This window comes from Phalacrocorax aristotelis, chromosome 21 (genome assembly GCF_949628215.1).
Source record: "Phalacrocorax aristotelis chromosome 21, bGulAri2.1, whole genome shotgun sequence".
Classification (NCBI taxonomy): Eukaryota; Metazoa; Chordata; class Aves; order Suliformes; family Phalacrocoracidae; genus Phalacrocorax; species Phalacrocorax aristotelis.
The window spans coordinates 3307001-3333669 of NC_134296.1; the positions used below are offsets into that span (position 1 = coordinate 3307001).

At 41.5% G+C, this 26669-nt stretch overlaps 1 protein-coding gene across 4 annotated transcripts; it reads right to left on the reverse strand.

Annotated features, from left to right (window-relative positions):
• Nucleotides 1–461: 461 nt before the first annotated feature.
• Nucleotides 462–26577, reverse strand: MAPK14 (mitogen-activated protein kinase 14). 4 transcript variants are annotated; one of them, XM_075115237.1, is made up of 13 exons: nt 26444–26577; nt 19119–19248; nt 15614–15672; nt 15134–15245; nt 14583–14612; nt 14061–14108; nt 13487–13601; nt 12360–12431; nt 6604–6683; nt 4401–4469; nt 3798–3876; nt 3328–3501; nt 462–2862 (listed from the first exon to the last, which is right to left on the reverse strand). In XM_075115237.1, the coding sequence occupies exons 1-13, from the start codon at nt 26557–26559 to the stop codon at nt 2795–2797; spliced, it is 1152 nt and encodes a 383-aa protein (XP_074971338.1). In that variant the 5' UTR covers nt 26560–26577; the 3' UTR covers nt 462–2794. The 4 variants fall into 4 exon arrangements, with proteins under 4 accessions (XP_074971338.1, XP_074971335.1, XP_074971334.1 ...); XM_075115234.1 differs by lacking the exon at nt 6604–6683 and having other exon boundaries at nt 4401–4480; XM_075115233.1 differs by lacking the exon at nt 4401–4469.
• Between the last annotated feature and the right edge of the window lie 92 nt (nt 26578–26669).

The window sequence follows — 26669 nt, forward strand, 5'->3', positions numbered from 1 at the left end:
AATCTCCACTACGGAGAGCCACGGTGCTCCTGCTCCCGTAACCACCCTTCCGCCGCCAACTAGGAGTTACTTTATTACGCAGCTGAAGAGGGAAAAATCCCTTAAATAGCAAACACACACAAACCAGTACTACAGGGAAAGGGCCCAGGTCCAGGCAAGTAGCCGAATGCTGCTCTGCCGCATTGAATACACACTTCCCTATACTAAAGGGAAAAAAAAAAAGTAATTTTTCCCCTGTGTCTGGTACTCGGGGTCAGATTCTAAGCTGGTTTCATATCAAGGAATTCACTCAGAACAATACGGACACAAGGCCAGTGTCAGCAGATGGAGTCACACGGCCTCGGCCCCCCCCGCCCCAAGCGCCGCAGCCAGGATCCCCAACGACCGAGGGAGGGATCCACACCCTGCCAACACGAGCCATTCGGTGCAAGAGGCTTACAAGTACCATCGGCACAGAAAAATCTGAAAAATAGGTTTTATTTTTAACCAGTGGTATCGTGACATCTTATCTGGCATAACCAATTACAGCAAAATTCATGGATAGAAACAAAATAGCAGATCTCTTGTTTAATGTGCGTCCTCCTGTTCAGGCTGCGGGCGGCTGAACAGCATCGCACCGCAGGTAGGGAGTGCATGCCACGCGGGCTCCCGCCAGAGTACGGGCTCCGAACGAAACATTCCCACTCACACACGCGCACAGACACACACACACGCGCACACACGACGTCTAGATTCTTAAAAATCTTTAGCAATATTTCCGCATGAAATCACACTGTAGCATCTACACATAAAATGGCTGATAAAAATAATCTTGCTGTAGGTTTACATAGTATATCTACATTTTCAATACCTGGACTGCTGGTTCAGCAGAAAAGGGAGGGTTTCTGTCTTGATTTTGTTGGGCTGAGGAGAGTTTTATCCCAGAGCATGAAATAACTGCTCCCTTCATCTCACCCCAGACTTTTATTAAGTGTTTGACCGAAGAGATCACGGGAAAGTAGCCTAGGAAGAATCAATGGCTTTGTCATCCGTGTCCCATCCCTCTGTGCTGCCTCTTCAAACGCAGCGCACAACCACTGCGAACAGCTCCTCTCCATCCCATAGGCAACAAGAACACAAAACACTGCAAAAGCCTTTCTCCGCACATACACAGGTGCGCTGCCCACACAGGACGCCTGCAACAAATAACATCTCAACACGGCAGCTCCACAAGCCCTAGGCCGGGGCTCCGGAGCTCCCCAGGTACGGTTCTAGCGCACAGACGTGCTGAGGAACCTCGCTCCTGCCAGTCCCTGACTCTGGGCGCTTCATTCACGCAGAGTCCTGTAAAACGCAGAAGATCTGAACCATGTTTGTATTCAAACGTACTCCCTTTGCATGTTTCCTCAGGCAGAGATCAACCTGCTAAAAAACAGCCAAGAAGCTCTTATCTGAGAGGGTAAAAAAAACCTCTAGTAAATGTTAGTTTTATATATATATATAAATATTTATATTTATAGATACAGAGAGTGAAAGGGAGATTCCGGTTTTACACATGCTTATTTCTTTGCTTTGGATTCCAATACTTCTAAAAAAATTATTTTCAGGAAATAACTTAAGTTCTGGCACAAGATGCCATGGTTGTTTGTTCAAAGAACATTTTTTACATTTGATCTCACAAGAAACCCTCTGTCCCAAGCTCTCCTCCTCTGAAACCAGGAGGTCAGAGCACAAAGAAAAAGGTGCATGTTTCTACGCCGTGTATTCTATCCCTTCCTCGTCAAAGCCTCCAGAATGGCAGGTATTTCACAATGAGCTGCAGCACAAGAGGAAGGATGCTGTGATTTCACGGCACTGGCTGAGGTACTCAGTGAAATAGTTCACTGATGATTTAACTGCCCCAGTGCCATCCCCAAAAAAGTAACCACAAAAATCAAGCAGCTCTACATGCACATATAGCTACGACATGCAAAAACACCCCACCTTGTAAGGAACGAAATACACAAACGTGTGGCTAGCAAGAATCTTCTCCAGCCTCCGTCTCCTGGGAGCTAATGCTGGGAAGCCTCAGAATGAGAGGAGGGGAAGAGGGAGAAATACAGGAATACTCCGTGTGGGGGTAGAGAGGCTGTTGCCTCGGAAGGTTACTTCCCCAGCTGCACCGAGTTCATGCCTGGCTATCTGGAAGCCTTCACCCTGAAAACCAGCAGGTCAGAGATGTCCGCTCCAGACTTCCCTTCCCCTCTCTCCCCATTCAGTTTAAGGCACAAACATATTTACAGTTTCAAACAAAACCTTTTCGTGCTCCAAGAATCAGACGTTACAAGGCCTGTACATCCTGCTGTACCAGGAAGATCTGGCCGTACATCAGACATCCCTCAACCCCACCTTCAGTCCTGAAGAAAACAGAGGACTCTCTAAGCCTAGAAAACAACTTCCGTTATTTTGAGGTTACTTAATCGTAGAAGAATTGATAAATGGCAACGATTGTAACCAAAACTTTAAACGTCAACCTCCCCACCTCGTCCCAGCAGTGCAAACTGATTGAGCACTGTTACTCTGGAAGGATTAAAGCAGTCGGAGCAGGTCTCCAGAGGCTTGCCCCAGGCTGTACACGGAATACAAGAGAGCATGCAGCATGGTTACATAGACTCAACGTTCTTCCCTCCCCCCACCCTCCCCAATTCAACACACACAAAACCCCTCCACCAAGGAGAATATCGTCATGACGAGGCACTTGAACAATAATTGGAGAGTCCCTATGAAAAGGCCTTCCCCTCACAGTGACGTGGGACAAACAGAAGAGAGCAGTTTCTCAGGACTCCATCTCCTCTTGGTCAAGCGGTGGTGGCACAAAGCTGATTACTTCATCGTAAGTCAGGCCTGGTGGGAGAAGCGTAACAAAAATCAATAAGCAGTACTAAAGTTGTCCCTCGTGCAAGAAAACCTGCAACAATCTTAAAGGTTCTAATGCTATTTTAAATGCAAAACATGGTTTAATTAAGAAAAAAAAGGATTACACTATTCTCAGACTAACACACACAGTACTTCGGGAGCGTTGAGGAGATTTTGAAGTTTTGGAATTCTAGTTTGAAGACAGAGACGTGAGCAACTATGTCACCTACATATTTGTATGCTCATAGTAATAATTAGTTACCAGGGATTACACTAATTGTGCGCACAGCACACGATAGAGTCACTCAGTGTAGGGACCTCAGAACGGACAGGACGCCCACGTTTTTATCACTTTCTTGTGTGGCTCTGACTACCACGGCTTAGTTAAACTGCAGCCATGGAAGGGACCGCAGGGGGAGCAGGCTGGCTCTCCCACCCGTCCCCCAAACTCACTTTTCCATTCTTCAATCTCAAGTTCTCGGCTTTCAAAAGACTGGTCGTAGGGATCTGCCACTGGTTCATCGTCTGGGTCATGATACTGAGCAAAGTAGGCATGAGCTAATGCTTCTGCTGCAGTGATTCGTTTGTCTGTATCCAGTACCAACATCTTCTCTAGCAAGTCCACAGCTGCAAAAGCACCACAACAGAAAAGACAGGATTTTACTGTGAGCTGCGCCAGGCTGCCTTCCAAGATGTAAACTCGTAAAAGCCCAATGTATATGAGGAACCTGTAGTTTCTCAGGACCCTGCCCATCATCCACGATTCCTTCCTCTTATACCCTCAGCCCACGCATACTTTGAAAATGGTACGTGGCTCTGTTCTGAACTACTTCTGCAGTCAGCAAACTTTGGGACAAGGCCTGGTGCCCCAGGACACGCTAGCTTCAGCTTCAGGAAGAGCACATTTATAAAGCAAGCCTTACCTAGTGGATTGGCACCAATAAACACATTTTCAAAGTTCATTTTCGGCATGTAAGACAAAGACTGAATGTAGTTTCTCGCCTGTGGAGATAAATACTCTGTTGAAGTATGATACAATCCAGCCACCAAGAAAGAGTACATTTCAATCATCCTGAAGCACCAGTTATTATGGGCTGTCTCCTTGGTTTGCCTTGTCTATCTATTCTGATACTTACTAAGCCCATCAGCCTTATCCCTTCCCAACTAAAGGCCACTCAGGACAGCAGAGGAAGAGCCAACATTATCTGAGGTTCATGCAAGACTGAAAAGCAAAGAGGTGCCACAAGAGCCAACTGCCTCAGGGTCCCGCTTGGGCTGCGTGCAGCCTGGTGTCTCTTGGTAAGCCATACAACATGGCACACAATGCATCCAGGCTCTCCTGAGTCTTAGAAGCCTGTGGTTGAGCACGCACTGTCTCAAATCTGCATTTAGTACAAAAATCTTGCTGAAGGGTAGGTAGTTAGTCACCCACCCCATGCCACATGCGAGCATATCATTTATAGAAGCAGCAAACACTGCAAGTGACGACCTGCCCTGCAAACCCCCCTCATCTGCTCAGGTCTCACCTCATGGCTGGGCATCCTGTTAATGAGATATGCAGGGGGTGTTCCCGTCAGACGCATGATCTGCTGAAGCTGGTTAATATCTTAAGTGCCTAGTCAAGGGCTTTGTTAAAAACAGTGCAAAAACCATTTTAAACAGAAAACAGCTGCATACAAAGCATCTCTTCTGCAAACCACAAGGCAGAAGCCAAACAGGCAGGGTCCACTGATTTTTTTTTTTTCAAATACTTGTGAAAAGTTTAGTAATCGCACCAGCAAACACTTAAAACAACGGAGGATTACTGATCAGTAGGTAACAGCGTCAGTACAAAATGCATTTCTGACTGCCATAAGCAGCATTACACTACGGCATGGTTGCATTCACATTTCCCAACAGTTTTAAGCCACCAGAGTAGACATTTCCTTTGGCTGAAGCTACTCGTCAAAATTTTTCCTAGGCTGCTGCAGCTACAGAGAGCCTCAGGAAAATGAACAAAAATTAAAACAGAAACAAAAATTGTCTCCTCTGCACTGGTTACCAGCTTTTTATTTTCTTGCTGCGTAGAAAGGACTCAAGCTCCTTGTGGTGCAAAGTGAAATCAGCTCACAACTGACACCTCCTTCTAAACAGCTTTGAATGCACTTTGATACGTGGGTGAGGTGACAGGAGGCAATGAATGCAAAATTAGCAAAACATTAGCATTGCATAAGACAAACTTAGCTGATGTCAGTGAACAGACAGAGAAAGTAAGAGTGAGTGAAGTAACGCAGCAGAAAAACAAATACGGAATTTGTTAGTGACACACTGAAGGCCCTCAAACACCTAACGCTTCTGCTATCTCCATACAATGGAAAGAAAAAATCAGAAATAGTACTTTACTGTGGTTTTTTTTTTTAAACAGACTCTTGATTTGGACCTGGCTAAGAACAATTATTCTTTTTATTGTGCAATGTTTAAAAAAAAGCCCACTTCAATCTTACTTATGCAAACTAATCTTTCACTTATCCTAGTCAACCTTTAAGCTTATCTCTCTCTCGCTAATCCCTGTACCTCAAATACCAGACTGCCCTTGAGGTCAGCTCACAGGGCACCCAAAGCAACCCGCGTTATTCAGTGCTAACCCTTCCAAGGGTAGAACATCCCAAGGCTTTTTAAACTGACATGATATTCAGCAAGCTGACCAACCGATTCTAACTTGCACCACACGTCTACCTTTATCAAATGGAATTCAAGGCTAACCTCACATTTCGCATTTATCGTCACTGTTACATGAAAAAAGAACACAAGCTGCAGTACAAAATTATCATCGTTCTCCACCACACTGATCCTTTACGACATATCAGAAACAGCAGAGTGACTTGCTGTAGCATGCTGCTAGTTACCTCTACACAAGTTCATTGCTCACTATGCATTAACTGGTTCACCTGTGCTGTCACGGCACCTCTTGCTCTAGCTTTTACGCACTTCACCTTCAGAAACAGGTAAAATTAAAATGCTGTTTAATACTGGCTTTGCAGAAGTTCACAATTCACTATTAGAACAATACAGAAATGGCAGAATGGCTGAAAGTAGAGGTCACCCTTTAAAAAGTAGACTGCAGAAAGCTTCTCGCTGTTACCTTGATAAAAGGGCCCCATAGAGCAGCCCCCTTTAAATACGTGGCACAATTAATTCTATTCTCAGCAGACTATATATTGTGTGCCCTGGAAACAGCCGCCACGCAAAAGCACCTAAAAGGCAACTTGGATTTTATGCTACAAAACCAAGGATGGTGGCAGTAGCGTTTCAGAAGTTAACCACACTACAGGAAGGACTGTGTGTGCTCAGAGGGTAACACGCTTGCTCCTGTGAAGAAAGATCCTTGGGTAGGCAATCTGGAGAAATAATAATTGAGACAAGCCTCAGGCTCTTAGCTGTGAAAAATACTTCCCGGCAGCATCTGACCATACAACATATCACGAAGTATAAACCCACAATCTGAAAGAAAAGTCACGAAGCAGTAAAATGAGAATAAGGAAGAAATCATACCACAGGCAGAGATAGAAGGAATAAAGATCAGGTACACACAGCATATGAATGCAAAGCCATCCAAGAGCGAAGAATGACAAAGGAAATAAAATAACAGAAAATAAATGCCAACACATACTATAGATAGACTATAGGAGGGCAACACAGAAACTTGGGACTTCCAAAAGGGCAGATATTACAATCAAAGTGTAAACTCACAGACTCTGAGGAGATTTTCTTCAAAAGCTCAGGCCCTGGGGTTCCAACGAGTCTCAAAATGAGCTTCAACTGATCAATATCTAATGATGGACCATAAAGGAAAATGCTGGGACAAAATCAAAATGAAAAGCGCAACATATCAGCCTATTAATGTTGAAAGTTAATGCCTGCCAAGGCCTCGACTGAAAAGCTATTTTAAGCAAACTGTATTCATTCCTCTCATTTACAATTGAATACCCCCGTATAACACAGCTCTGTTGGCATCGGACAGATTGAACGACTTGTCTACAGATACACCACATGCATCTCATCGGTCACTGCATCCTTAACTACGGTGGAGCAGAAGGCAAAGCTTTCACCCCACTGGCAAAGGATCAGTTCACATGCTCGCTTCACCCTTTCAGGCCCCACACCAAAGTAGCAGCAGTTAGCAGGATTGAGTTAGTGACGGAAAAAGTAAAGCAGAAGGCTGAAAAGTGTAGGCACTAATATTAAAAAAAAGTAGTCAAGGCCTTTTGTGAAGCCCTTCCTTGGTAATTCAGCCACTTATAAAACTTAGAAAGTAAGAAAGTGACTGGACCCTGCTCACGACCTACAGCATCCCTAATCCTGAGCATGGGGTGTGCAGTTCTGAGGCCCAGAGCAGCTGGGGCGCTGCAGCCCCCAGGGGACTGTAGGGGGTCCCCAGGGACCAGTGGGGCAGGGAGCCAAAGCACCTGGATCTCCCTTCTGCCCTACAGACCCAGTGGAGCAGCAGAGAGAAGAGAACACGGGCTCAGGTTTAAAATCTCTACATGGAAAGCTCTTGGGACATCACATTGCAGGTGCAAAGAATGTTTTAACAAGAACAGAGCTTCCACCTGGCCACATACGAATCTCATCTGCCCTCTTTAACAAGGCAGAAAAATTAAAGATTTGGTGAAGGTGACAAAACACACACTGAGGGGAGAAAAAAATCCACTAAATATACAGTCATATGTCTAAAACTCAGGATTGTAAGGAGACAAGGAATCTTTTTAAACCCATTAAAAGAATAAAACTCCTTTCTTCTCTGAATCACTCTCCACGCTGTCCTTCAAAACCTACCAGTGATTTCAGACTGTGCCTGTAATGTTTGTATTTGCCCTTACAATTATATCAAACTAGTTACACATTTTCCTTTCAATAAGAGCAGCCTGCTTACTAGACAATGTTTTTTTCTGGGATCAATGCCTTCCTGATGTTTTAAGATACAGTTACAATTCCTTTTTAGAACATCTTTTAATTCAAATGCTATAAGCACTCCAAATATTGTCTCTTTATAAAAAAAAAAAAAGCCTCAGTTCTTGTAACACTGCCAAGCTGTATATTAAGGAAATCACCAATACTTTGCTAAAACCTTTATCTTTTGATGTAAACTAAAGCTTTACATTTGAAGTGAATTAAAAGCCCAGCAAACAGTACTTTGTAGAACAGCTGAACTAATTTCTCACTTCTCAAGTTGCTCGGCCAGCTCCCACCTACTTAAACACTCAAAACCTAGGAGTAAATCCAATGTGTTTAGCTGGATTTAGCTCGGCTGCTGAACTGCCAACTCCCAATTGTCAATGCTTAAAATGAAATCAGTGTATCTACTGGTGTAAGAGAATTAGCAGACGGTGCTATACTAACCACAATTAGCTCAATTTAAATCAGCTTTTCTTCAGTGCCATTTAAAACAGCCCTTATGCCTTTCACTCATTCTTGCACAAGAAACAGTTGTGCAAATTTTGGACTGCCAGCACACCTCAGAAGTCACATGCCATACCACAGTTTAAATATTTAAGTTCTTTTAAAGGCATTTCAAATCACACGCACCAGGTGTGCCAGCAATATTGCTGCCAGCTCTTTTCCCAGGGGACAGCATGCTGTTGGAAGCTACTTGTGTAATATGCTCAGATAAACAAGAGAAAACAGAATGCAATACTGGCACTGCCATCGGCGGGCCAAAACCCAGCCCCTGCTTCTAGTTTTACACCTGCCATCTATAGCCTGCTGAACTGCAGCAGTCATTTAACTACAGGGCCTACCAAGTCCCAGAGAAATGAGCCATAAGCAATTAAGAGACAGGAGAAACACTTAGTAAATACAAAGCAAAAGGAAAATAATAATAATAATAATAATAATAATAAAAAACCAAAAACCAAACACATGTGCATGGAGAAGGCAAGCGCAGCATGCAAACCCCAAACACCATCACCAAGGCACCCCCAACAACTGACAAGCCTCAGTGATTCTAAAATAGAGAGAAAAACGTGCCATCATCATCAGTAGCAGGCGCTGCAAGATTTTAAGAGCTTATCCAGGCAAGGCAGAGTTCAGAAGTTGTTTTAGCTGCCACCACAAGCAAGAATAAGATGTATCAGAAGAATATGTAATTTCACACTGGTTAGTCATCACAGAAATATACTACTGAGTAGTAATAATACTCTTCAGACTTTAAAGGGAATACAGTCAACTTAAAACATACAGAAAAAGAAAACTGGCTAAACTTGTACAAAACATTCAAGATATTTGTACTTTATGTCATTTTATGCAAGTCAGTTTGTCAAGCTTCCAGTCAGCTTTCCTACTTATTTGTATGCGTCATTCACGTTACAAGAGCTGTAAAAAAAAATTAAGAATATACATGTTTAATAGAACCTGATCTTGGCATAAGACAGATATGATAATAAAAATGACGCCTCTGGCTATACTTCACGTGAAAAGCCCAAAGGACTCCGATTTTCATTACCTCAATTTTTTTGTCTCTGACTAGTCTTTCCCACAATCTTGCTCCCCTTCTCCACCTCCTGGCAGAGATTTTACCGTCTTTCATCCAAATATGTCCACCCAGAGATTCCAAGAGGAACAATTCAATTACCTTACATTCAGTTTTAAGTTAGGAATATTGTAACAATCCTGCAGAGCTAAGCCCATATTAATCACAGGGTTTTTTCTAAGTGTATCTACAATTCTAAGTCAATGACAGCGCATTCAGAATCTCTACAGATTAGATCCTTCAGAACTTAAAACTAAATTCAGCATTAGTTTATCAATGGCATAATCATCATAGACAGCATTAAGGATAATAATCTTGGATTACAGCTTTATTACTTACCAGATTACATTAGCTGTACAGCTTGCCTGTAGTGAAGCCCCCTACAGCTAACACATGTACCTCCGGCCACGTAAAGAAATACCTGATGAACTGTAAATAACATCACACCTTTTCTGCTAAATCCTTGGTCAAAGGGACCAATACGTCAAACAAGAGAACCATCTGAACAGGGGGACGATCATCCTGAGAAGGCGTTACCTATCCTGTCACTATCTATTTTGTTTTGGAAACGTGAAGCTATATAGTTGAGAAAATTAACATCTTGAGACCAGAAATCAAGACAAATGTAAAATTTTCAGTTGTAAAACAGGAGTGGTCTCCAGCTTCCTGAGCACCCAGAATACAAGTCACATTGCCTCCAACTGCAAAGCGAATTCCTTAGAACTGCAGTGGATTTGGACATACTATATCCATAGCTACTAGAAGCACGGTAAATATACCTTGCATTAAGCATGTTAATATTTATTAATAGCAAAGTCACTAAGTCAGCGATTGCATAGTGACAGTGCAGGAGGAACACAGGCCTCAGTGCATCTGTGGGCACAAAGGAATTGTTTAGAGCCCAGAAGTACCCAACAGGATCTACACCTGCAATTTTCTACAAACTTTGTCCAAAAATTATACATATATAAGGATTTCAAAGTGCCTTCCAAGACAGGAAGAAGCTAGAACCCATCAGGACCTCCCTTCTGCTTGCTGTCTTTAGACGTCAGCAAAACCAGAGTGAAAGCTGACAGCTTGGTGCCTTTCTAGATCCTTAGGTAAGTGATACACACATAAACGAGACGCATAACCACAAACCTGCTCCCCTCACAGGTCTAACCTCATGAGCAAATAGCACATACATTCCTTGAAGCAGGGACTGCACACAGAAACTGTAAGAACTATAATACTACAAAGGTTTTTATCTACAATGGGAAAGGATTGAGCCTTATTTTTCTTAAGATCTAACCAATTTGGAAAAGAAGCAGCATTTAATTCAAAAGCGTTACTACCATTTGCAAAAGAAATTGAGCATTTAAAGAATCACAAGCGTGTGCTAGGAGATAAATTAGTAAAGTAAAGCAAACAATTTAGATCCTAAAACTTTGTGTTGTGGATATTATTGGCTATATAATTCACAGCTAAGAACGCAGTTGGAGAAGAAACTTTACAGGCTTGGAAGACAATTGTTTTTTTCAATGTAGAAAGAACATATTGCGAAGCATTTCTTACATATCACGAATCCCATTAGCAAGTATTTTACGTGCAAGATTTAAAATCTGAAGTGTTACTAGGGTTAAACAGTGGCAACAGGTTAAAGACTTTTGCTTTGTTTGAATCAACAATTTTTGATTTCTCCTTTTTTTCTTGACAGAAACAATCAAAATCTGCCCAAACCAAATTACATGTGCTAAATCAGCCCAGGGAAATACGGCAACTTTCTTCTAGCTTCTAAGACACTTCCATGTTAGTTCTGCTTCTGTCCTTGACAACAGAAAAATGCTGCAGAGATGACTAAACAGTAAAGCATAACAAGTTCAACAAATTTGGAGAGAGATTATGAGATGAAGGCAGGCAGAAAAAGAAAAAAGGGTAAAGTTAAAGCACATTGAAAAGGGAGATGAAACTCTGTCAAAACTGGAATGAAAGCCTTTCCCCCGCCCAAAGAATTTTAGAATCTAGATGCTTTCCAGAAGTAACGCAGTACGCAGAAGGCCAGCACTTCCAACACTGGTTTTCTTTTAATCAAATACTAACATATTTGAATTAACATATATAAATACTAATTAAAGTTATTAAAATAAACAAACTGTGGTTCAAAGAATAAACTTCGGTAAAAGGTGGGCAATGTAATTTCCTCTGGCAAATAAAGTCCAATTTCTAGACAATGAAAATCTTGCCAGTAGTAAACCACCCCAGACATTGTGTGGCTGAACAAACGAAAAGTTTAAGTATAACAATTTGCATAAAGCCTCAGTTTTAATTCCCTGGGGAAAATCATGACCAGCTCTCACCAAGTGCGCTCTCATAAATTTGCCCAGGTGTCCCACTCAGCCCACTCTGGTGCAGCAAAAAAATAGCTTTGGAAAGGCGTCATTCAAGCTTGATTTTTCAGATCAATACAAGCATACAGTAAAAGAAGGCTCACAATCTATTTACGTTCAAGCATGGAAGCGGAACCTAAACATTTCAGAGCAATTTGGAATGATAACCTTGGCACTAAAGAATCTGCAAATACCACCAGGATACAGAAGAGAGGCCAGAAACGATGCTTCCCATTTGCTAGAAACCTAAAGCACCAGAGGGTTCTTAGCAGACAGCCTACTCTGTGCAGTTATCTTCTACGAACTCAAAGAGCATGAGTTTGAACAAACTTAAAGGAAAGTAACTCCCAGAAACAAACGACATGAGTAATTCTAGCAGTGCTAATAGACAGTAAAGAGGAATAGATTTGCCTTCTTGCACACTGCGACTGTTTTATGTGCAGCAAAATCAAGAACTCACCTCATCGTACTGTGAGTAAAAGAAGCCATTAATTGAAGAAGAAACAAAAAATCCCCACAACCAAGCCCAGAACTTCTTTTCTTGGGAAGTATGTGAAGGTGAAGATCTCTAACTCCCATTTGAAAAAAAATATATTACTTTTAAAGGATACGGTCTGTACCAGGGAACAACGTTCTTCCAGTCAACAGTTCAGCCATAATGCATCCCACTGACCAAATATCAACTGAACAAAATAAAATAAAAAAAACAAAACAACATAATGCAGAAAAACAAAGTCTCAATAGAATCACCCTAGCCAAGTACAAACAACTTTATCCTTAAATAGTCTTACGGCATCGAAACAATCTCAGATACGTTGCAAGCTAACTCACGCTGTTCAGCAACTACATCAGCTAAGACTTGTCCAAATAACAGAATACCGAATCAGGCAAACTCTCCTTCCAGAGCATAACATGCACTGAACACCAAAGAGCTGGGGAGGCATCTACACAATCAGAGAGGAAGAAACCTGTTCAAGACAACTCTGAGGACTGAATCTGCATATGGCCTTACGTAAATTGTACCCAAACCACCACCAATTGTTACACTATAGATACGAGAGAAGTCCATATACGTGCAAGAGGAAAAGAGAAAAGAAGAAAAAGTAATGAAGTACGAAATCAGAGGAGGACATTATTTTCTTTGATCCACATGCTCTCCTGTACAAGAGCTAGTCTCAGCATTTGCTTTTCTTCTCTGTGACTGATCTGGAATTATCGTAGGGAAGCACGGTGTGTTGCTGAGGAGATACTGGAAACTGTATGGAAGACATAACTGTGAAGAAGTGGCCAAGAAGAGCGGAAAGGAAGGGAGATTTATATACTTTTTAGCATTTCTTCACACCATAACTCCAGACATTTTTCAGCATATTGCCAGCAACTTCCAAGAAACACACCTTCTCCTCATCCAGATACATTCCATTCACTTACTTGAAAAACCACTGTGCTGGGCAAAATATGGGGTAAGTGCTGACAATATTCTGCTGATTGCAATTTCAAAGGTTCAGGTTTAAAGAAGTCTTGTGAATGCTGTCACAATGATTCTTAACTTACACCTGACAGACTGTAGTTCAAACACTAATTCTATGTCTGCCTTCTTTTAATCACCCTTACTGAAGTGCAATTACCCTGACTGCCAACCTATGCGATCAAACGGGAAGGAGCACGTAACAGAGGACAACCTCTTTTTCCCCCCCTGAATTCAAGAACTTAAAAGCCTTGTGTTAGTTAAATGAGTTACCTGTCTGGTTGTAATGCATCCAGTTCAGCATGATCTCGGGAGCCCTGTACCACCGGGTAGCCACATACCCGGTCATCTCATCATCCGTGTGTCGGGCCAAGCCAAAATCCAGGATCTACGGAACAGCAAAGACATCCATTAACTACTGCAGTGGAACAACGCAAACTAGTCAGAGCAAATAACTAGACAGTCATTGGATTGGGTGGAGGAGAGGTGGTGCAACTGCTAAAGCAGATTATGAAACTAAATTGCACAACCTGTTAAAAGACACTAGCCTAGGACAGCATAGAACTCAACAATCAGAATTATGGCTGGATATTTTCTCTCTAAAACAACTAAACCCAAACTAAAGCTGTTAACTCTTCGTTTTCATGACGATTCATTAAAAACACATTAACAGATACAGAATAAAACCCTCATCCTTACAGCTCTGTAGAGCTCGGAAGGACATTATTACTTTGGGCCACAAAAGTATTTCCATAAGGAATTATTTTGTCCCTTTGATTCCAAGGGAGATCCACAAGGCATTCGCTCAAATCGCAGTCAGACCAATCAGACCATGTGATTACATTACCTTTAGCTCACAGTCTTCATTTACAGCTAGGTTACTAGGTTTTAAATCCTAAAAAATTAAACCACATCAACATTAACAGCAGTACATATGTTGTTTCACCAGTCTAAAGTAGATAAAAATGTAAATGCAGATAGAAAAGAGATTCTAGCTGGCTGTAAATATCAACTCTCTATACTCAGCAGAGTTATTTCATCCCAGAGTCGGCTATCTCTTCTGTGGTCTTCTGAGGTGTCATATATAAGCAAAAATGCATAAGGGTTTATTGCGACACCAGTGCTGTAGATGTATATTTAACACATAGAGAACCTATTTCACAAAGACACAAGTCAAACATAGGCAGGAACAGAAACTATGGACCTTGACAACCACTTCCCATGTTTAACCTTTTGACTGCTTAACCAGAATAATTCTTGGAAAAAATTTCCTGTTTCTACAGGAAGGTGCTACACTGTACGACTCTGTGCTACATTTTTTAAAAGACATTGGCTCAGTACAGGAAGCAATCTTAGGATCAATACTCACCCTGTGTATTATGTCAGCTGAATGGATGTACTGTAAGGCAAGATGACAAATTTTATGTAACAGTCCAAGCAGCCTCCTCGTTTCTTCACTAGACAATACTGCCCTACCCCATCCCTCACAATTAAACAGTACAGCTCGTCTGCAGAAGGGACCAAGTGCGTCCCTGCGTTCCAAGCAGGTAGGTGTTTCACCTTGTCTCTCCTTAGGAACACCCAGGAGTGCTGCCACCGCGAGTGGAACACACAAGTAAACAAAACTGAAGAAATGGAAGATTCATAGCCAGAGCAGATTAGAGGGCAGCATACTCCCTAATTTTCCAGACTCTGCCCATAGGAATGTATGGAAATATCTCCTTAAATGATACATAGCTTTACTGATACAGAGCTGCAAAGACATATGAAGGGAAGGAACGGTAATAATAAGTTATCGTGTGACATGTTAGGGAAGTTACAGAAGCCCCACTCATATGAATCCAAGGACATGACATTCATCAAGAACCTCCACCTCCCATGGATGAGCTATCAACATTCAGGTAGGACAGGTGCAAGTACCTTCAGTCCCCGAAGAATTTGGTATATCAGGAACTGCACATGGTCATCGGTGAGTTTCTGGCATTTCACAATGTTGTTCAGATCTGCTCCCATAAGGTGTGTCACCAAGTACCTACAAACAAAAGGAAACAGAACAGCCATGAAGCAATCCCTTCAGCAGGATTAGGATAAAAATTCCTGATGAGGCTCCAGAAGCAGGGCTGACTGTCCCAAGGCACGCTGCTGAATGAAGTCTCGCTCATGACACTTATAATGTAGCAGATTAGTAAGACGATTCCTACTCATCGGTCAATAAAACACAAATTAACAAGTTTGAAGAGACCAATTGTTTCGGATGTCCTAGTATCTCTTGCATTGGAATTCAGAATTGTTTGAGAATGACGGCAAACTAAGTCAGGTGGCAAATATTTCTATCACAATCTGCAAGGTGTAAGGAAGATACAAAAGGCTTTTGTTGCAGTCTTCAGAGAAGTTACCTACACATCATTGAATTCTTCTAGTGACTTGGCAGGGGTGAACACATCCAACAAGCCAATCACCTAGAAAGAAAACAGCAAAGTGAAAAAGGGGTGAAATACATTTAGAGTATAATATGATACAGTTAATGAGATCCTTTGTGGAATAGAAACCACTCATTCCAGTACGTTTCACTTCCAACTACATGAATCATTCAGATGTAGATAAATTAGTGCTGACACAAGATCAGAAATAAACGTTCAATTCTTGTGTAAAAAAAATATTCAGGTTAAAAAATTACATCTGTCTCTTCACACCAGCCATCCATTTAAAGCAGAACGGGAGCCCTAATAAAAGACAAGGTATTCTAAACCAGTGTTTACATCTATTTCAAAAGCCAGCTAAAGTTTGTTCAGGAAATAAATGGCTGAGAAAAACAAAAAAACAGCCACCAGACAAAACGGTTTGCTTCCTGCTCAATGATTAGTTATACTGTTGACTACATACTAAAATAAGAATTGGGAGGCTGTATTTGTTTCAGTTGTACTGAGTAATGGCTAGAAAAATTCGAGGATCTGAAACACAAGCCATGAATAATGACTACAGCAGAAAATAATCAGGAAAACAGTGCAATGCAATGAGGACCCAATTTTCACAAACAGCTTCACACTGTCATTTGTATTTTCTGCCGAAAGAGCAGCTATGCCACCTTTCATTGTACAGCTGAGCTGTTCTAACAGGAGAGAGTAAAAGGATACACATGTGTTACCTTGTGGAGAAGAATGATTATGGGATTATATGCTATAGTTATCTTCTAGGTCATTTTAAAAAATTCCATCTGGTGGATAAAGATTGCTCTAATTTTCACTGGAATGTGCTTTTAAACCTTGATTTCCTTAATAGCAAATAATATTTTAGGACTATATGAGATAAAGGGATAGGTTCTCTTCAGCCACCTCAAAAAAACTCCTTCCTTTCTAAGTCAGCATCTCGCTTGTCTAGGATACAAAAGGGTCACGCACATTTCGGCAACTTCAGCAACAGTTCAAGCGTGCGTACGTAACCAAGAGTTGGGTTCCTGCATTCCCCTTCGCACCATCCTTTTTATTCCATTTTTTACGCTTGTCAAGGACATCAGAATCAACTGTGTTATCTCTAAGCAGAGAATTAGAGGCAAAAAACTCTGAGGAACCTTGACCATGTTTTTGGAAACGAGAGCAAGAGGGTAGGAAATAGAAGCCTCTGTCTAATCTACAATATTGACTGCGATTTATTGAGGAAACTGAAGAGACTGAACACTTTCCCGTCTCTCTTGATATACATCGCAGCAGCTCCATTTCTAGACAGGCATCATCTTCAAACTCTGACATTCACACCCAGCCCCTATAACTCTCGTGCTTACATCTGCTTTCTCCGACGGACTCTTCCATAATCAACGTTATCCATGCAGTTTAGCATGGTAATACAAAAACTGATTGCCATCTATTCAGGTTTTTTTCATTTATCATTTTTATCTTGCCACAGTGTAAAGCACCGTATCAAACTATCCACATCTTTCATCAAGTTTCACAAACATTTAAATACATTTATTCTGCAGCGCATCAGCAACGCGCATCTAAGGAAAAGGGAACACCAGTAGATTCAGAACCCAATCCCTAACCTTTTGCTTTCCCCTCCCAGCATTTTAGGATGTCACAGAGCTTATTAATTTCTTCACATGACAACAAACCCTTTTGATCTCCCATCTGCTCAGTGTTCTGCTTTATGCAAGCTAACAAGGCCTCCTGAAACTTGAAAATATGACACAGACACGCTTGAGGGCTCTGCAGGTCCATTTATTTGCTCAAGATCATCACGACCAGACTAGATACAACCAACCCATGCTCGAGCCCTGTAAACTGCCATAACTACCAGATTTGCTGGTATGTTCTGTGCCACGTAAAACCAAGTCTTTTACTCCCAAACTGAGACCTGAAGAGTCAAAACAGTAGCACTAATAAGCCTGCCTGAACTGGCTCTGAACACCTCTGCATCTGCAGGATTTTTAAACCACAACCTAGATAAACTTCCCACAGACAGATGACGGTATGATGAACTGATAATAAATATTTCTATATATAAACAACTTAACTTCCTTTCATCCCTTACTCTCAAATCTACATAGGCTCTGTGCAATACTAATCCAAAAATATTAATGAATGCCAGACACAGAACTGTTGCAGCAGCAGTCACAATCTCATTTTCATTGCTTAACCTTATTAGCTTAGCCAAAACGGATTGATGTGTGTTTTGTTTGTGGGGTTTTTTTGGTAACATATTGAAAGCTTTCCAGTTGGCAGAACATCTCAGCTTTGAGAAGAGAGGGGATGGGTATTAAGTGGGGCCAAATGCTACCTCTACTGTTGAGACAATACTATTGTACAGAGGCACTGAGGAAGCTTGGTTCACAGCAGCACATATATGCATCAAAAGTCCCAATTACATTATCCACACTAAAAACGCCAAGATTTATGAGTACCAGCTGCTGACGGCGGTGACGAGCCACAACATAAAACACCACTGCCACAGCAGAAGTTGTTCTGAACAGACCATCCACAGAGGATCTTCCCATGAAATTAGGCTTGTTTGGCTTTTTGGGCTAGATAAAGGTCCTAGGTTTGCTCACCCCACTTCCAAACAAGTATTTCCCTCTGCTGAGTTGGGGTTTGCTTGGACAAACAAAAAACAAAGTCAAGAGCCTCCCTTTCCTCTGGACATTCTGGCAGCTCTACAGAGGGCAGGTTATGAGACTTTTTGCTCCACTGCATGCAATACCTGCTCCAAACAGCATGTAGTATAAATATGTTGGTGTGTTAATGCCACAAACACACAGAATTGTCCAACCAACTGCTTTCTATGCCAAACAGAGGTTACATCGAAAAACGGTTAGAGACCGTATAGCACAGTTCAATGTAACATTGTCACCTCCTATTTCATCTCCCTGTTGATGATTTAAGTGGACGGCTTGTTTGAAAAGCCATCTGATTCCCACCATCACCCCCTTTTTTCCTCCCCATTTTACCTACAGGAATCTAGTGAACATCTACTCCACACCCTTCTCATGTAGGCAAGCCAAAACAAATACGAAAAACCATCCAGAAGACACTAAAAACAAACTTTGAGGTTTTCTTTTTTTTTTAAATAAATTCTTATCACAACAAAAATTACAACTTACTACAGCAAGCAAGCAGGAAAACTAAGTGACATCACCTGTGTCCTAAACCCTTAATATAGTATGAACCTGCTCAGCAGTCATTTCCAGATTATTCTAGGAAATATTAAGACTTCTTAATACAAAATTGTTATGTGGTTTTGGGTTGTTTTTTTTTATCTGCATGCTTTTCCACAACCACAATCCCTTACACTGCTGCAAGCTTTGTATTTCTATTAGAAAGACATATGCAACAAGATCCTTAAATGCAATCACACTAAATGCTCACTGGATAGTCCAACTTCAGACCAACTTTTCATACCATCTCCTTCCACTTACATTTTCGTGTTTCATGTGCTTAAGTAGCCGTAGCTCTCGGTAGGTCCTTTTGGCATGGATGATAGACTGAAATGGTCGGGACAGCTTCTTTACAGCCACACGCAACTCAGTTTTTGTGTCAAAGGCAGAACTACAAGAAAGAGTAATCAAAATTATCAAAATAAATTCTTCATAAACACCCTCAAATCCATGCTTACCAACCCCAGATAGCAATTATCAGGACACTGAGTCACAGTCAACCCCGTTTCCCCATTTTTGCAATGAAAATAATTTCCAGGCATCCTGGTCCACAACCTGCACTCCCACCCAAAATCCCCACATACTGACACAACTGTCAGTTTCTACAGAAAATGTTTACAAGATGAGTCTTGTTCACACAGTAAAGGGAAGTTTTGAGGAAAAATGAGAAATGTTTATGATTTTTCTGTCTAAAACCAGTTGCACTCAAACAAAAATATGGCAATAAAACTCTGGCAAGAGGAAGAGTACTTGTAAATATTATCTGTATTCGTGAAAGTATCTTCATACACCACACTTCATCACAAAATGCTATGCTCAAGATACTGTCTTTTATGGTTCAAGCCCATACAAAAATCCAAGGCCTAATAAAATCAGCTATGATGGTTGTTAATCGCAATTGAAGCTGAAATCAAACCTCTTCTGTAAATCACATCTAATCCTAAAGTCCTGTTATATAAAAATGCATGTGAATAAATGATATTTAGCTGTACATTACTAAAACTTGTCCCTTTAGTAGAAACTTATACATAAAACCAGTACAGATAAATAATGTTTATTCTTAGAACCCAGGAAGACTAACACCATCCTATTTGGTAACGTCATATATAGAGAGAGTTGATATTTTGTACTGTAAAATTATCTTTTGAAGTAAGTCCTACTACATCCTATTTATTTATATCATTATGAAACAAAAGCCTGATAAATTTTTAGTTGTTTCAAAAGTAACACATGAAGAACTGTTACGTTTTTGCCACGCTGCATAAAAACTTCCAGAGCTTAGGGCTTTTATGTGAGGCAGTAAAGAAATGTAGGTATTTAGCTCCTAACTAAACCACTCCTCTTTATTCTCTTCTCAGATGTTGTTATCTAAAACAGCTCTGGTGTGCCAAAAAGGAAGGAGGAGAGAGGATGGGAAATCAAGGTTACCCTTGATTCAAGATAACAAACAAGGGGAAAGTATGGAATGGAGAAAGTCAGAGAAGGACAATATTTGTATATTTTCCTGCTGCACTTTGATTCAGGGTGAACTCCTGACTCCATTTAAAAGTGTGGATGCACCAGTCCTTGACAGACATCAAGTGAAAAGGAGAATTATACATTTATAAATGTAAAGTGTGAAGCAACTTAACTAACAGAAAGTTCCAAACCAATCACAAAAGTAGTCCTTGAACAAAACCACAGCTGCATACACAACCCTTACCCCCACCCCTGCCAAAGCAGCTATCTGAAATAAATGTAGCTGTCATTTCTTTTTAAAGCAACTAACTGGAATTCATTTGCAAAAAGACTCCTTATCTCAAAGTTTTTAATCTTCCAAGGAACTTGCTGTATGAGGTTTATGAGAAACAGAAAACAAAATACAAGCTTGTTTCTATGAGCAGCGATCCTTCCCCTAGCTCCTGCAAAAGAATGGAAACGCCCACTGTACAGGATGGAAAAGGAGTACCTCCTCCGCTCTAAAGCATCACCTGCATACACACAGTGCAAAGAGCTCTCTGGAAAAGATACGAAGATACGGCTAGACAGAAGATCACCGGAGTACCAAACTGTCAGAGCTGAATTACTCAAGCTGCACCACACTGTCTCAAAGCACACCTGTTGCCAACCACTTCCACAAGAGTTATCCTTTACACCTCACTCAGCCTGGGCAGACAAAAGAAGCCATTAAGCATTTGTTTTTTAAATCTTGCCTTCAAATGACCTTCAGCAAGTCTTCGCACCCTGCTAGAGTAACGATATTTACACTGCAACACTTCATGAAACAGAAGTCCATTTTTTTTAAGCTTCACATACACCATTTTGCAATATACAAACACACCTAATTCAGGCTGTAATTGTATAACAATATTTTAATGATACTCAAGGTGTTTGCTAGGAGTTAGAGCAAAAATAAGATTAGTCATCAGAATTCAACACATGCTGTTGTGAATTAGTCATGAATCTTTACCAGCTTTCAAACATTTTGGGTACAAAAGGCAGCATATCCCAGTATCTCTTTCGTCTTGAAAAAGAAGGGGATCCCCTGCACGTTAACCACCGTCACAGCTACACAGTCAGATTTCTCTCTTGGTTTCCACAAAGTTCTCTTTAGCAATTTTTCAAAGCCAGCAAACATAACAGAAGCTATTTCAGAGTCCAAAGGAAATTCAGTTTCACCTTCTTTTTAACAACATTTTTGGGGTCGTATCAAGTCATCACTCTGCCGGAGCAAATGTACAGCCTCCAAGGAGAACTGCAATCACCAGAACTGAGAAGCTATTTAGCCAGCACAGTGACATTGTGCACAAGCCCAGGAAAGAAAATTTTGTATTACTGCACATTCACAATCCAGACTTACTCTTGAAGTCAGAAGAATTCCAAGTTCAGTCACATTTGAGGTCTAAAGACTATCTCCCTACAGAAAAAGGCACACTGAGTAATTTTCTGCCGATACAGATAACCGCCTAATGGCTTTCACGCATACAAACACAGAGCTACAGAACAGCTGTCATGCTGCAGAACATTTTAAAGCACACTAAGCTAGCTTTCATCACAGACTTACAACAGCTGCATTACACTGATCATATTTCAGCTAAAAAAGCCCAATTTGGAAAAAAATTGCATGATCCACAGTTTTAAGTCCCGTTTAAAACAAGATCAGCACAATTCAGAACTCATCACAGCTTCCACGGTTTTTGACCTCTTACACAGTATTGCGCTACAACACACGAACTGCATCCATCTCACCAAGTGACCTAAAACTACAATTCTGAGCTACATATGAATTGAACCCAAAATATAAGAGCTAGAATAAACAACTATTTTAGAAAACCTATCCACTGATTCGACTTATGTCTTCTTAGAAGTAACATGTGAAGTAGTCTGAGGAACTGAAGTACACACTGAATTACATAAGAGTGCAATTTATTTCAGTGTTAGCTAATCAGCACGGTAATTTTTGTGCAAAGACTATTTTGCTAAATGGTATGCTGCTCGTTGCTAGCACCTATGCAAGTACCCAGGCTAAGTGAATCTTTCCAGTGGCACCTTTGGAGTTAACTTATGCATGTCTAGTTAGAGACAGAAAAAACGTCATTCTTGGTACCTGACAGTTCAACATCAGTCACTTTTGAGTTCCATCTACACACGTATTTCAGTCGGTTACCCTCCCAACACACCACAAAAAGCCATAAATCTTATTCTGCTCTACTATGTTGGCTTCCACTTCTAAGAAAGCTGAAATAAAAATCTCCCCACGGGACAGACGAGCTCCCACTGATTTCATTTCTTAAGATACAAAGTCCCCATGAAGTTCAAACTACCTGCCTTCGCTTTCAGAGCTCTGCTCACAGCTCTTCCGTGCCTGCCCATCTCCTACATGATCCCCCTTCCTCACGTGTGTTCTGCTAATCCTACCCGTACGGCTGCTTCATCCCACTCACAGGTTTATGGTTCTTTTCATATCACTCCTCACATATCTGCCACACCTTACTGGAGAAGCCAGCACCCACCCCTCCAAGAGCATACGCACTTTGGAGGCACTGGCACACTTTGATAAGGGATTAGTAAGCCTAAGGATGCATGTTATTTAAAAAAAAAAATCCACAGAGGAACTGTTACTACAAAGGTGATATTTAGTGTTGTCACTTCATTTCTTCTGGAGCCTAATGTTTTAAAATGTCTTAAATCCACAGTATTTCTCTATTAGTTAAAAAAGATACTGAGAATAATCTCAGTATCTTCTTAATACCCAGGAAATTCAGAATCAGTACGGGTAAAACTGTGGGGCAAAACAGGAAGAAATCACATATTTAGGAAGGGCTGTATGACCTGACAGTCTACAAGCAAAAAAAGCTAAAAGATTCTTATGCAAGAGTAAGTCTTGGCTGTTCAATTCCTTTCCAAAATAAGGCAATACAGATAGGCTGCAAAGCAATTAAAACCAACCCCCTTCTTTTACCAAGGCATCAATACAACACCCAAAGAACTGCTGCAAAAAATACGAATTAAACTCCTATGAGGAGACTGAGTTTGCCGTTCCAGCATTTTAGAAACTGATGGCAAAGATCATCAAAACACCTCCTTGCTTAGCTTAGAGCTGGCTGAACTCCCTCCAGCATATAGACAAAATGAAGCAAACCTCCAGCTAAACTGTGAGTCACCGATCGATCCCATCTCCACTCAGCAACATCCCACTGCGAGATGCTGCATTATCTCGGCCCCTTTCCTCCTTACACAAGGCGTTACAAGACTGATACTTCAGGAACCCACATGTGTTTTAGCATAGACCTGGTTACAACATCCTTTTCACCCAAAAAACTGTTCTATGAATATACAAAACTGTTGCAAGAATAAATGAAATAGCATTGCACACAGCAGATGTCACAGCAATTATTACATGACTTAGTAATGAACAATCAGAGGATACATATAGACGTTTCTCAAAGTCTTGGAACTGAATACCTACTTGCATCTCCACACACTTTCAGTTTTTAAAAACAGATCCTGAAAAATACCTGCATTGGCTGTTTGAACATCCTCGTTCCAACACCACACAAAATACTGGAATACTTGCTCTAAGTTTAAGCACATACCTTGGGTGCCTTAAGCTGCCTGCAGAAAATGCCTCTCTCTCTCCAACCACTGACTACAAAATAAAGTCACATTCTTATATTAGGGTGTTCCAAGTCATACTCACAGTAGACATTTAAAGCAGCCTACAGCAGACAGCTCTGTAGTCTAAAGGATTCATCTGCTGGCTTAATTCTTTTTTATTAATTTTTCCCCCACTTTCTCGAAATTAATAATTTTTAAATACCTCATCCTGACAACTACATAAACAGAGCATTTTATCACATTCTAATATGTATGTGTATGCAGTAGCCATACACAGGAGTACATTCAACCATTCAGTTTAAGGGTGGTTAAAACCCCACAATTTCCCCGCAATTTACTATCCCAACACAGAGGCACACCAAACACAAAATCTCAAATGAAACTAGGTAATTCTTACCAGGGAGAAAAAAAAGAGAAAAATCTCTATAGGAACAGAGAGTGGAACAAGTCACTGCAGGAATATCCTAAACACTACGTACCACCATTTGCAGCTTAATAAAGTTACATATATATGCAAGGGGTTTGTCTGGTGGCTTTGTTTTTTTGAATTCTGACATACTTTCCGTATCACTGGTCTTTCTGAAATATATTTTAGAAGAACATACAGAAAATCATTAACATGAACTGCAGAAAGAGACTCATGTGCCACACGTCTGAGATTGCTTCCAATACAAAATAGTTTCATCTGGGCTGAACAGAATTGCACAATCTTTGAAAGTTTTGACACAGCAAAACAGGAAATTCATGATGCAAACTCTTTAGTTATTGGTTGTGAAAACAAACTTTGGAAGAATTACATGCACAATGGAGATTGTGGGGAGGGGGAAAACAAGAGGAATGGGCTAAACTGTGCAGGGTCAACCTTAAAAATACAATGGACAAGGCACTGAGCAAGTTCATTTCCTATTACATTCAGGGAGTTACGTAACCCTGTGGCACTTACAGGGGTATTTATCAGCTATGGCAGCAAGGCCCTCCTTTCAGCTGAACTAAACCCTTCTATTTAAAAAAAAAAAAAAAAAACACCACCTCGGCAATTACCCTGGTTAGACTTGCTACTAGAATTGACCAGCCTTTGTCTTTTATGAAATATAAGCATTTGCATACCTGAGGCACAGCAGCTTTAAGGAATGCATGTTATTTAAGCTGAACTTACCAATAATTTTGTAACAGTAGGTTAAGAGCCGAGAACTTTACTTTTTAAAGAGTGCAGCACATGCAAAACAACTCCTTTTCTTTACTAGTAGAGGGCAGTATGCATCCCTCCTTACAATATAACATAAATTGTATTCACGATATAAATCTGCAGTTTATGTTAATGAAAAAATACGCATGCCTGCTCAAATACAGCAGCAGAGCAGCTGTGTAATCATTATGCACCCATATTTGAAAATTCTGATCACACTCCGACAGAGCCAAAGAACACAGAATAGAAACCAGAATGTTCGTGTGGAAGCCATTTCTTAATAAAAGGACACAGCAATCTGTGAACACTTTCACACCGCTTTACTACATGACTGCTCAAGTCTGTCAAACCAATTCAAATACAACCTTGTATTTAAGATTAAACAACATATACAGCCCAGTTAATTTATGTTTAACAATCCAACATACTTCGCCAGAGAAGCTACAAATTAAGGAAGTATTGTATTTCACACGTGTAACCTGTCATATGTTTTGTTCCTATTAGGTAAGCATTAGAAACTAAACTCTTCAAGCTCTCCGTATTCCTGCTGGTCTCATACCAGGACTTAACCCTCCCAGGCTGTGCATACTGCAGTAATTCTGTCATTCTACACCAATAAAACAAGTTTCCCCGTGCTCATCTGCTACTGCCGAGAAGATATCGATACTTATAAACCCACTGTTACAAGTCAGGGAAATAAAACCAGCTCTCAGAGCCTTCCCTCTACCATCCCTGCCTATCAACAGATTCCGGTTAAAAATATAATTGCCTCAAATACAATCTAACCTTCAGGTCCAGAAGGAAACTGGGACAAGAGCTGCCAGGCCCTCAGCTCTGCAAAGCCAGCTACGGGGGACTTGCCAGCCTCCATCCCTCTCCACCCCCCACCTACTAACTGCGAGAATGCACGGTGAAATATGTCTGTATGAGATCATTCGGGGGGGGTGGGGGGGTGTTGGGACATGATTATGTTTTAGTGCCACCTGCCATGTGGTGCAATCCCCGACGCATTCCAAAGGCAAGACTGCGGCTTCCCGGCGGTACCGCTCTTAAACCGGGAGGTAAAGCGTTTTTGTATTTTTGCAAGAGACCTGGTAAAAAGCAGGGGGAAGAGGAACCCCCGGAGGATAAGCAAGCTCTCCTCGCTTTGCCTCCCGCGGGGACCGCCCTGCACGCATCCCGCCGCCGGGCCCTGCAGGCTGGGGCACGTTTCCAGGGGAAGAGCCCGGGGCTAGTGGGCAACAACCTGACGCGACCCCCCCTGCACAGACACCCACACCCCGCGTCCCCTCCCAGCACTCACCAGACGGAGCCGTAGGCCCCGGAGCCGACCGGGGAGAGGTTCTGGTAGCGCTCGGGCACCTCCCACACCGTCTTGTTCAGCTCCTGCCGGTAGAACTTGGGCCGCTCCTGAGACATCTCGGCTCCGGAGCCCGCCCCGCCCGGCCCGGCGGGAGGGGGAGGCTCTGCCCGCGGCTGCTGCAGCAGCACCACCACCGCCGTCGCCACCACTACCACCACCTCCTCCT